This window comes from Marmota flaviventris, chromosome 9, assembly GCF_047511675.1.
Source record: "Marmota flaviventris isolate mMarFla1 chromosome 9, mMarFla1.hap1, whole genome shotgun sequence".
NCBI classification, from domain to species: Eukaryota; Metazoa; Chordata; class Mammalia; order Rodentia; family Sciuridae; genus Marmota; species Marmota flaviventris.
Genome location: NC_092506.1, coordinates 88,133,732 through 88,147,260, shown reverse-complemented (window position 1 = coordinate 88,147,260; position 13,529 = coordinate 88,133,732). Strand labels below are relative to the sequence as shown.

The following is a 13,529-nucleotide window of genomic DNA, read 5'->3' as shown; positions in this document are numbered from 1 at the left end:
ATTTAGCAGTTTTCTCCTATCTATATATATATTTTTCAAACATGATCTCTATGTGCCACATATTTCTTTTATATTGTGCCCTAGCCCAGCATACAATATACAGTAAATACAGTAAATATTTAATAAATATTAGCTAAGTGATTTTTGAATGAAGATACTTAGAAACTGCTTTATGTGTAATATCTTTTGTATGATACTAAAATTCAAGTATCAGATTCTGTAATATAAAGACATTTATGGTACTCATTTATTTGCGGTACTCTTATTTATCTGTATTCTTCTCCATGAAGTCACAGATTTAGCTCTATAATTAGTAGAGAAAATTAGATACAGACAATAGGAAGCATAGAAATAAGTTCAAAGTATTCTCCAAACAAAATCATACCTTATATCAACTTTTGACAAAACACTAAATATCACCCTTTTTTCACCTAGTCATAAATGTCCTAACAAACACACCATTTGTAGCAAGTCTATTAACAAGAAGTAACTAAATTATTTGGTTGTAAATTTTTGCTCAATACTTACATAGGCTGTGACTTTAAAGATAGAAGAAGTAATTTGTATTTTCTTGGTTTGAGGATGCTTTCGAACACTAGAAAAGAAGAAAGATACATTTAAAATATATAACAAGCTTACTTAAAAATAAAATTTAATTAAGATTAAAAAAAAACCCCACATAGATAGCCTACAGTGACAAAGAGCATCATAAGGATGTGGGCCAAAGTAAAAGGCCAAATCGTGGGGTAGGTGGGATATAATGGCTGGTAGGAGTACAGGAAATTGTGAATGGACTTGCAGGGCTCTGGATGCCAAGTAGGCAGTATAAAGTTTTGGGAAGCATACTCAGATCAAGAAATAGCCTTGAACTTTGAATTTGAGACATCGGTGATTGAAGTCAAACCACTAATTTAAATCTCTTCTAGGTAAATGAAGAAAGAACAAAAACTTCATGCAAATACATATTTGGATATATACTAGATGCATCTTGATTTCATGTTAAAAGAGTGATTTTTAAAATCAGATTATATGGCATTATCTCCAATTGAAAGGACCTAACTGAATCAATTGTCTTGGATTCCAGACTGCAACTATGAGTTTACACAGAAACTTGACACTTAGGAAATAGATAAGGTGTTCTGATTATGCAGGTAAATAGACCAAAAAGAAAACTTGGCTTTGACTATTTGACAATAGAGTTAATAAAGACATCTTAAAGCCATTAAAATTATATGTATTATGTATAAAATAAGGATTTTTATATTGCACTTTAATGATCCCTTTTGTTATTTAGGTATTATTTTGTTTTCAAATAGAACACGAAAATATAAAATATCCAACTAAAGTGGTTCGAAAAGGTTGGCATCCAAGGCTTTATCCAAGAATGGACAAGGTCAATTAAATTGAAATAATAGAAAACCAAATTTTACAATTAGGTGCGCGGTCAGTCTGAGATTCAGATGGTGAAATGACTATACCAGGTCACATAAACAATTATTGGATAAAAAGGGATTTGGAAAAGTCAGATTGAAGTATAGATAGCTGTAAGGGATAGATAAAAACATGCGAAAGAAGTAAACAACCTAAATACAAATGCCAGTGGTACCACTGAGCTGTTATTTTTTACTTTGGACAAGATTAACCTCTCTGAAACTCAATTTTCTCAGATGTAAGCTGGACATATTATGGTTTCTTTTAGGATAAAAAAATTAAATGATATACATGAAGATAATGAATATAAAATAATATATATGAAAACTTTATATGAAATGTTTATCTTCATGAAATATATGAATATAATATGTATAAAATAATATATATGAAAACTATATTATAAAAACTTTGTTAAATCTATTGCTAAATTATATCATATAAAAATAATTTTCTCTTGGTAGCTCTCAGTTACTCTCCCTGAAGATTACCTGTGGCAATATGAAGAGAGTAAACAAACTAGGGATTGAGGAAATAAACAACAGACATACATTTTATGTTGTCTACATACAGTATTCATACATATTTAAAATGCCTTAAAGTTTGCAAAATATTATTTAAAGGTCACATAACTTAGGCATTATTTTGCCAATTTTACAGACAGCAGAAGTAGAAAAGTTAAATGAAATGTTTAAGAAAATCCACTATAAGCGACATTTCTGGGAACAAAATCCAGATGACTGGGAGATCCATTCCCTCTCTTCTATACATCTGCTGTTTATCCCATACCTATATACCCTCTAAATACATATGAATCAAAGGTATTATTCATATGTAATATGAGTAGGTAAAATTTAAAGGAAGATCCCCCCCTTTGCCTACTTTACCAGGTGAAAATATTGCTAACTGTCTACTACATATGTAAAAATAATGGGAACAGAGAGGGGACGAGCAGGAAGAATGTAGACTGTGTGGAAGGGGTGTGTGTATGTGTGAATCTGCATAGGCCTATAGATGACCAGCCCCAGCCATTTTAGGGTTCCTGATTCCTAGGTGGTTTTCATCTCTTTCATAGTTAAACCCAGGAGTCATATGATTAAACTGATTTCCAAATATTTCTATGAATTGGGTCAAGGTAATTTTATTTTTCTAATGCCTAAGCTATACTACAAGATGAAGACGGCATTTAAAAATCTGTGCTTATCCAAGGATGACCATAACCACCATATATAAATATTCATATATACCCATAGCTAGGTGGCTAGCTCAAAATAAAGAACATATGCATAGTTATATCTAAATCAAAACAATATGGGGGTGGTATATGGTATAATCATGTGTAAAATTTATTGAGTTATATGTATACTTATGATTTATTTTTATACATATTATTATTATACATATTATTACTATATGTAAATTGTCTCCATAAATATATTATTTAAAAAATAAACTACCACTTGCATATTACTAGAAGTTGATTCCTAACAGAAATAAATCATATTATTCTATTTTATTTCTTATGCTAATAATATCTAAGAATTTCTAAATTAATTTAAAAAAAGTAAATTCAGTATTACCTGTTCTATATCTCTAAGGGAAAAAAAAGGAAATGTAAAATAATAATCATTAGTGTCTTAAACTGTTTTACTAATAATTAACATTATATCACATCTTTGGGCTTCACTAACTCCCTCGTTAGATAATCATAAGTTCCTTTTTTTTTTTTTTTGTGATGCTAACAATCAAACCCAGGGCCTTGTGCATACTAGCCAAGCTTAAAATTATATTCAACATCTATAGCTATATCTATATATGTATATGTAGATATAGATATATTGATCATATTAATGGTTAGGAACATCATTTGTGATAATTTCTGAGAATTTGTCTCATACTGACTCTAAACTTTAGGGTTAAAAGACTATATTGTAAGCAACACTGCTCATTTTAAAAAACAGGAAGCCCACTGCTTAACTAGCATCTGAAAGCCATAATCTCAGTTCAAATAATAAAATTTTATCTGGGAAGAATAATTGACTTGGGAGAATTCTCTCAAAACTTTGGTAAAAACATGTATTTAGGGGCTGGAATTGTGGCTCAGTGGTAGAGTACTTGCCTAGCATTCATGAGGCACTGGGTTCAATCCTCAGGTTCACATAAAAAATAATAAGTAAAATAAAGGCATTGTGTCCATCTAAAAAACTAAAGCAATAACGACAACAACAAACATGTTTATATTTGAAAGAATTACTTGCTTATTAAATAAAATGGTTCTTAAGTATTACCTACTTGATTTAAAGAAACAATCACCTTCAAAAAGAAAGCATTTTTCAAAACATTTAAAAGACGTATTTTATAGGATCTGTGATAATAGATGAGGAAAAAAGTATTTAAAAAATATTTTATTCAGGCTGGGACTGTGGCTCAGTGGCAGAGCGCTTGCCTTGCATATGAAGCACTGGGACTGATCCTCAGCACCACATTAAAAAAATAAATAAATAAATACGAGGATTGTGTCCATATACAACTAAAACAAAGATTTTTTTCTTTTGTTTGATTCACAATTCCTAAAAATCACACTTCATAGTGTGCCCTTGACTTCCATAAACAAAGAATGGATTTTGCTGGAATACGTTGTTTATAATGTTTATCTGCAAGGGCAGATTAGATCCTGTAAAGCAGCTGCTGCATGTTTCATTAGAAAGCTAGCAGAGGTCTTTCTAATATATGCAAAACACCCAAAATTCAAGTAAATAAATGGGGAAAAAATACTTCTTTGTTAAATTAGCTTGGTCAGATGACTTGGTTGGACATGTGGCTCAGAATTCTGAAAAAGTACTAAAGATACTTCAAGACCCACCTTACATATTCCTTGATAACTACTATATCCACCCACTTTATCACTACCAATAGATGACAGGCCTTAATAAAATAACACAGCATTTGACCAAAATCAGCATGACCAATATGAGGAAAGATGTATTTTATAGTACATATAGTATTTTATAGTACATATAGTGCATGTGAAAAACAAACTTTTAAGGGACTCAGATCAATTATCTAGTCAACTGCTTTGTACTGGCACCTAAATCATCTTTTTTAAAAATATTTTTATATGTAGATGGATGCAATACCTTTATTTATTTTTGTGTGGTGCTGAGAATTGAACCCAGTGCCTCACATGTGGTAGGCAAGTGTTCTACCAATGAGCTACAAACCCAGCCCCTAAATCATCTTAAATAAGTAAATATTTAAACATAATTTTCTACTGAAGTGCTTTGAGAAGACCATTTCATTTCTCCTTGTTCAGCAAAGAAATTCATAAGTATGTTTAAACTTGCACCATTAGGAGAAATATTTAATGGTTCTCAAAAGCACTGCTCCACTTGGGCCAGTCTCTTTCCTAATCTCCTCTAGAATGGCAGACTTGTTATGTATCACCTTTAAACTGGCAACAGAATGGTCCTCATAGACTTCATTCCATCAAGACTTCCCTGATGGCTCATACCCATACAATATCCTCTTTTGAACTTCTGGGGGTATTACTTACAGTATAAAAAGTAGCAAACATTTGCCTATAAATAACTGAACACTTGGGGCTGGGGATGTGGCTCAAACGGTAGCACGCTTGCCTGGCATGCATGCGGCCCAGGTTCGATCCTCAGTATAATATACAAACAAAAATGTTGTGTCCGCCGAAAACTAAAAAATAAATATCAAAAAATTCTCTCTCTCTTTAAAAAAATAATAAAAATAAATAAATAACTGAATACTTGATTACATAAATAATTTTACTTTAAAGATTTTAAACAATTCCTTTACTATTATATGTAGTTTATTGCAATTTCTTAAGGTCAAGGACTATTTTGTTGTTCCTCTTGTAGCCTGTTTAGAGCCTAGTAGAGTTCTGTGAATAATACTGATACTTGCTGATTACCTGATTAAATGATTCTACACTTACTTTTCTTGTAAGATGTCATGAATTTTGACTTCTCACTTTATGAGTGGTCATTACTCTTTTCTAGTCATACTTTTTCTTAGCACCCCCAAAATGTAGACGAGAATCACAAGTAAGAATTCAGGAATGGGAATGTTGGGAAAAAAGCAGTTTCTGCAGTGTTGAGGACCTAAAATTATATCTGTTTCAAATATCTCCAACAGACCTTTGGTCTCCACAGCACAGGTAGTGAGGAATTCTACAAACTTCATACTGACAAAGGGATCCACCAAGGCACTGCAATGGTAATGGGGTACTTTTTGTGTGAGCATGTTGGGGGTACACTAGGTAAAGACTTCTGGTCTTTAATAGTACCAGAAGTGGTCTACAAGTTTTATACAAACTGTAAATTATTGGGACAGAAAATGTTTGATGTAGGCATGTATATACTTTTTCTGAAATTGTATTTCTAATGAATCTGTTTCAAAAATCTATGTAATGACACCTTTTCATTAAAATCAGATACAGATTATAGAAATATTTTTGTTTTTAACACCATATTAGAAATAAAAAAGTAAAATAAATCATGTAGTTAGATATATGACACAGGGACTAAATATAGGAATTAACTTGTTGAGTAAAGGAACAATTAAGAATCTGATAAAAGTTAATTCTGTTATTTTCCTAGTGAAGTAAAATTATGTACCTAAACTCTGGAACTCTCTGCTTCTCATTTGTATCCAACTTGTCTATAAAGATGATCTAATACCTTCATAATTGAGAAAACCCTAACAAAGAACATTTACTTAGTTAAAATAAGAATAAGAAATTTATAAAGTTTTAATCCTCATTTGATCTGCAGTAAAAGAGAGGGAAACAAAGAAAGTCTATTAGAATTCCTAAAAACTATATAGCTTTGGGATGAATTTGAAAAGGTAAAGATGACACCTAAATGAAAATTCTTCTATTTCTTTAGAACAAAGAAAATAATTATTACCTATTAGTCAAGTAAACTCAAAATCCTGAGGGATCTTTCCTTTGTGTGCCTTTGTGATTTAAAAAGAGGTGAGTCAGTGGGGGAAACCTGGAAGATGGCAGTCCATAATAAGGGATAGAATGGGTGATTGGTCTAACTGAGGAAACAAACAAAAGAGATAGATGAATAATGAGAGGACTTAGAATTAAAATAGAGAGAATTCTAGAAATCTTTCTAACTTGGAAAAAGGGGAGGTGGTTACAAGAGTGGGTGAGGTAGTGCTACTTCTACACACTCTGGTGATTAATATTATGACAAGGAGGTAATCCCATCATGATCACTTTTCTTTCTTTTTTCGAGACAGGGGTCTTACTTTGTTGTTCAGACTGTCCTCAATTCCTGGATTCAAGTGATCCTCCCACCTCAGCCTCCTAAGTAGCTGGGACTATAGTAATAAACCACCAAGTCTGGCTCCTACCATGGTAAACAAACCATCTGCTGTATTAACTAGAGATTTATGTATTGTGATCTAGCAACTTTACCTCACCAGATCCTTATAGATAAGTTTTGTTGTTTCCAGGTATGGATTAAGCACATCTTCATACTGACAAAGGGATCCACCAAGGCAAAGATGTTTAAAAAGACAAAACAGGAACTCTTCTCTGTCTGGTTGCCTGAATACTTCATATTTTTCAGAGTCTTCCACTAGCAAAACCTAAGATGATAAATTAATACTAATGTAATATAACCCAGGATTTTAATTTTTAAGTTTTTAAACATATCAATTTACATATTTAAAAATAATCTTATTTATTTATTTTTTTTAAAGAGAGAGAGAGAGAGAGAGAAAACTTTAATGTCTATTTTTTAGTTTTCAGCAGACACAACATCTTCGTTTGTATGTGGTGCTGAGGATTGAACCCGGGCCGCACACCTGCCAGGCGAGCGCGCTACGGCTTGAGCCACATCCCCAGCCCCCTTATTTATTTTTTGGTGCTGGGGCTCAAACCCGGGGCTTCACTCATGCTAGGCAAGCACTCTCTGACTACTGAGCTACACAACTCTGGTCCAATATTAAACTTACTTTAAGAACCAATCCTGAGGCAATTGGAGAGAATATATTTGTGATCTGCACTTATTTTGCCTCCATTTTTTCATTAGGTCCTAATATTGGATTAAAGGAATAAATGAAATTTTAAAATATAGCAGCCAAGTCTTCCTTTATTCTAATTTTTATTTTTAGTAATTATTTTAGTGCTATAGTATTTTTGGTGTTAAGTCACTTCAAATCTTATTAGGAAATAAACTAAAGTATAAATGAGAAAACTGCTCCATTCCATAAAGTGTTTCACCTTTGTTTCTATCCAGAGGCTAAATATTAATGGTCATTTTCTAAGCATTCTCACATTATTTGTTTGCTTTTAGAGATGGGTTCTTGCTATGGTACCCAGGCTGATTTTTAACTCAAGGGTTCATGTGATTCTTTGGCCTTAGCCTCTTGAGTAGCTGGGATTAGTGTCTGGATCACTACTTTATCACTACTTTCTTTATATCCCCAGCAGGTACTCCAATTTTGAGCCTGTCAGGTGTTGGAGCTTCATATCCACCTTTCCTTTTCCTGGTCCCTCTAATAAGATTACTTTTTACACATCATATCTGTATATTGACTCTTAATCTCCTGAGACCTTGCTACCACTTTCAGAAAACAATTTGACTAGGTCTGATATCAAGGATTTTTTTTAATATCATTGAGCATTACAGAAAACATGCATTTACTGACTATAGGTGATGAATGTAAGCTATAAAAGGTGAAAATTATAAGTAAATAACACATTTTAAAGAATTGTTTATATTCAACCTACTTTTAAGAAGAATGTGAAATAGCTAACAATAAAACATAGATACAGCTGGGTGTGGTGGCACATGTCTGTAATCCCAGCTACTTAGGAGACTGAAGCCAGAGGATCACAAGTTTGAGGTTAACCTGGGCAACTTAGCAAGACCCCGTTTTAAAATAAAATAAAAGAAAGAGGCTGGAGATAATGCTCAGAGGTAGATTACTTTCCTAGCATGCAAGGGGCCCTAGGCTCAATCCCCAGTATTGCATCAAAATAAACAAAACAAAAAAAAATTTAAATATAAATACAATAAGACCAAAGTAATGAAAGACAAAAATTTATTTAAAAAAACCTCAAAAAAGTGGGACAAAAACTCTTTTATATATAAAGAACTCTAGTGGATAAAGCTTTAAAAATCATGTATAATACTTAACACTATAAGAAAATATGATGAGTTATATAAGAATAACTGTCTAGTAGCAAGAATTACATTTAATTAAGATAATTAATTAAGCTTATTTACAACCTCTAAGGAAAACACAAGGTCATCATATAAGAGCTATTTAAAGAATAATAAACTCTATGGTGTTGTCCATATACAGTTTATTTATAATGACTGATGAAAGCCAAGGTTATGTATAATAAAAGGGAAGGGGAAGTAATTCATGGTTTATTGTCTCTGGGCATGCTACATGTAACACTTATACTTTTCCACTTCCTAACTTACTCCTTTCTTCCTTCCCTATAAATAAATGATGTAATATTAAAGCTTTTGTTTATAGTTACTTAAAAATCTGAGTACTAGGGTGAACAAAGCAATTAGGAGTTAACACATTCCCCCTCCACTACATTCTGGTGATTGAATCTAGGAGTACTCTGCCACTGAGCTATATTCCAACCCCTTTTTATTTCATTTTGAGACAAGTTCCCACTAAGTTGTCCAGATTGGCTTGGAACTTGCAATCCTCCTGTTTTGACCTTCTAAGTTGTTGACATTACAAATATGTGCCACTGTACTTAGTAATTAATAAATGTTTATAATGAGCACTGTCATACACTGTACTGATTAGACTGCATAATTTTAAAATATGACAACTAAAAAATTTTGGAATGAATATTAAAAACATTATATGACTATTCTCTCTTCCATTTATATACAGTTCTCTGGCTGTACAGCCCTGAGATGGCAGATACGCAATGGTTAACATTGCATATCTGAGTCATAGGAAAGAGGCTATTATTAGTGCTTACATTACAGTGTGCCAATAGAATATGTATCAGTCGCACAATGTGTGTGGAGGAACTTTTTAATTCAAGCTAAAACTGGAAATAATAATTATTATATTATTACTAATAATTATTAATACATTATTATTATAATTATCATTATTTTCAGCCAGAAAGTAACCAATTAAAAGACCTTCCCTTGAGCTGGGGATATAGCTCAGTTGGTAGACTGCTTGCCTCACATGCACAAGGCCCCAGCACTACCAAAAAAAAAAAAAAAAAAACCTTCTCTATTGCCATGGAGTGGCAAAGAACATAAGAGCAAAATACATAGGCAATTAGCAAGAAAATACTGAGTTCTAGCACTTTAAGAATAAGGGTGCTTGACATTCCTGGCAATAAATATGACAGATAGCAGGCAGTTTTGCAGAGTATTACATTGGAAAAACAAATCCTCCTTTAAAAGTTCATTCATTGATGAGGTCCTTTCTATAGAAGTGATGGTAAATTCTCTGAAATTAGAGGTAAGGATTTTATGCCAGAATGGAATAATGGAAGAGGGAAGAAGGGAGAAAGAGAGCTGAGATTATCAGTATTCAAAAGGAGGGAAACCCAAACCAAGCATTTCCTAAATGGTAATTTCCAGTTCTTAGGAAAGTAGAAATTAATGTCAATCCCCATTGTATTTATTTCATATTAGATATAAGCATACTTCATTTCAATAAGTTAATTTCATTTCCTTCTTAAGCTAAGTTAAAAGGTTCTTTTAGGTGCATTCTAGTGTAGATTAATGTATAGCTGGGCTGGATACCTCTCTTTCCCCAACAGCGAAGATTTCTGTGTTCAGAATTGTAAATTAGCAGCTGCCCTAGTTCATTCCAATTTGGATTTGTAATATATTAGATTTGTATAATCTCCCTTTTCTCTGTTTTTTAAAATTTTTTTTAGTTGTCAATGGAACTTTATTTTTTATTTATATGTAGTGCTGAGAATTGAACCCAGCCTCACACATGCTAGGCAAGTGTTCTACCACTGAGCTACAACCGCAGCCCCCTCCTTTTCCTCTTAATGGAGAATAGCAGTAGTTGTTGTTAACATAACAAGTTTACTAAGTGCCAGGCATAGTGCTAAGCACTTTATGTGTATTATCTCACATAATTCTGACATTATGCTTATTTTACAGAGGAAAAGAAATCTTAGACTAAATATCATGATAATTAAGTGGCAGAGCCTGGTATGCACTGATGTCTAGGTTCAATAATTACACATATTATATATATTTTATAATGTTAATACATTTCACTTTAACAGCATTTCATACTTTCTAAAAAAGTACATTTAAGTATTTCCTCAATTCATTTTTCAATGCTTTTAAGAAGAAAGTATCTCTGTGTTATAGATTGAATGATTTGTCTGAGGTTATTATATTGTAAATAATAAATCAGGAATTAGATAAATAATACATGTATTTGATTCCAAGTTCAGTGTACCTCTCACTAAAACAAAATTTAATTTAGTTTATCAAATGAGTTTGATACTCATTTTGATACTCAACCCAACCACATTGAGTTGATCTTAGCAATAAGAGAGAGAGAAGTTTTTACTCAAGGATTTATTTTTATTTTTTATTTTATTTTTTGGCAGTATTGAGGGTAGAACTCAGGGGGAATTCTTTCTCTTAGCTATAGCCCTACCCTTTTCTATTTTTTTTTTTTTTTTTGAGACAGGGTCTTGATAAATTGTCAATGTTGGCTTCAAACCTACAATTCTCCTGCCCTAGCCTTCTGAGTCTCTGGGATTACAGGTGTGTACCACTGCATCCAGCACTACAGGCACATATTTGATATTTGTTTGATAGGCCAAGAGCCTCAAACTAAGCACACTTTTTTTATGTGACACAGGGTTCTTACATTACTTTAATATCAGAAAAATAGCTATTAATTAAATAGGCAAGTTTCTCTATCTCTTCATTGTTGACATGTTGGGCCAGATAACTTTTTTTTGTGTGGAATTTTGAGGAACTGTGCTGTGAGTTATATTTAGCAGCATCCCTACTCATCAGATATCAGTAGCATCCTGTAGAGAGCTACTGAAAAATATAAAAATAAGTACATTGACAGTAAAGGTGCTATCCAAGAATAAATGTATCAATCTAATGATTATTACTGATCATTTTTATTAACAAGAAGTACTTTATGGGCTTTAAGCAGGCAATAGTTTTTGACATTTTGCATTTCTTGAAATAAGATTTCAATGTGAAATTTAAAAATTCTATACTTACTTTTCGTAACTCATCAGAAATGAGAAATGGATCACAAAAAGAATCTAAACACTTAACAATATGACCATTGTCTCGTACAATATCTTCATCATATAACCGATTAAAAAATGACATTGAAAGCTGTGTGCAAGGAACATTTATAGCTTCAATTTTTTTCACTTCAGTTCCTGGAAAAAATATTTTAAAAAGGGATAGATAAGTTAATATTTTCAGTTCTAAAATAAATCACAATGCAGAGACCTAAGAAATAACCAAATATGACATTTTGATATGCGTTGCATGAAAATGTTTTGGTCAATGATGGCTATATACAATATGGTGGTTCATAAGATTTAATGGAGCTAAAAAATTCCTACTGCATTTTGATGTTGTAGATGTCTTTAACATCATAGTGCAACGTATAACTCACATTTGTGGTGATGCTGGTTCAAGCAAACCTACTACACTGCCAGTCATATAATAGAATAACATACAATTATGTACAATACATAATACTTGATAATGTCAATACATGACTACGTTCTGGTTTACATATTTACTGTATTACACTTTCTATCATTATTTTAGAGTGTATGCCTTCTATTTATTAAAAAAAGGTGAACATAAAATGTGCTGTTTTGAGCTAGAAGTAGCTTTATACATCTCATGTTTATTGCATCTCTTGATTATAGCAAGAGGTCACATTGAAAAAATTGACCCATACCATCTAGATTTGTGTAAATACACTTTTATAATGTTCATATTACTAAAGATGAATTTCTCAGAATATATTCCATTGTCTAACAACATATAGCTGTACTTAAAAGACATATTAGTTTGGGGATTTTATTAAATTCTTATGTTGCAGCTTATTTGTTTTTAATTAATAATTCAAACATTATAACAAAATCTTACCATTTCAGGACTAGAGGAGCTAAATTGGAGAATACTTGAAAAGTAAGCACACTTTTTTTATGTGACACAGGGTTCTTACATTACTTTTAATATCAGAATTGCCTATAAAAGAGGAGGAACTGCTGAGCATGGTGGCGCACACCTGTAATCCTAGAGGCTTGGGATTCTGAGACAGGAGGATCACAAGTTCAAGGCTAGTCTCACAAAAAAAAAACAAAAACAAAAAACAAAGAAACTTCTTTATGTGATCTTTGGATTTGCATCATGCTCAATGTTTTATAATCTGTACCACAAAATTTTAGTTAATGGATCTTGAAAACATTTTCTCGTTTAAAATTTTCTCCTTTGTGATCTCATTTATAGTGTTTATTACAAAAAAGTTTCCAAGCCAAAGTAAATTTCAAAGCAGGCTTAGTTAAATTATCACAAGTTCAGAATTATAGAAATTTGAAAAAATGGCATTTTGTCTATTTTTCTTTTATATAGCTTTAGTTTTTCTCCTTTCTACCTCTTCCCCAATCCCACACGTATTTCCTGAAGGTACTTTCAGGAATGGATTTTCAATTACTAAAGTTTCCATTAAATTACAGAAAGGCACAGATTAAAATGAATGTTTTTATGATTATATCAAATAATTATTCCCCCTCTCTTTTATGTACACACACACACACACACATTTACTCAGATATAAGAGGATGGTATTCATTTGTTGATTATATCAAATAATTATTCCCCCTCTCTTTTATGTACACACATACACACACATTTACTCAGATATAAGAGGATGGTATTCATTTGTTCAAAGTTTTAAGGAGCTTATAGACCTAGGTGTGGTGGCCCTTGGCGTATCCTCTTCCTGGATACTTTTGCTAAACCTCTGACCTGAAAAGTAGCTTGTGCTTAAGAAGAGTAATTAAAACTGGCAGTTGTTTGCACTTCCTA

General features: G+C 32.1%; 1 protein-coding gene across 2 annotated transcripts in view; it reads right to left on the bottom strand.

Moving 5' to 3' along the window:
* Cfap300 (cilia and flagella associated protein 300) overlaps positions 1-13,529 on the bottom strand; it is a 37,590-nt gene that overhangs the window by 7,748 nt on the left and 16,313 nt on the right. Inside the window, exons 4-6 of one of the 2 annotated variants that reach the window (XM_027930460.2) lie at positions 11,694-11,860; positions 6,890-7,062; positions 529-595 (exon numbers count right to left, since the gene is read on the bottom strand). In XM_027930460.2, coding sequence (XP_027786261.1) covers positions 529-595; positions 6,890-7,062; positions 11,694-11,860 — 407 coding nt within the window. The remainder of the gene's footprint in view (positions 1-528; positions 596-6,889; positions 7,063-11,693; positions 11,861-13,529) is intronic. The other variant, XM_071616645.1, reaches the window with a different exon arrangement.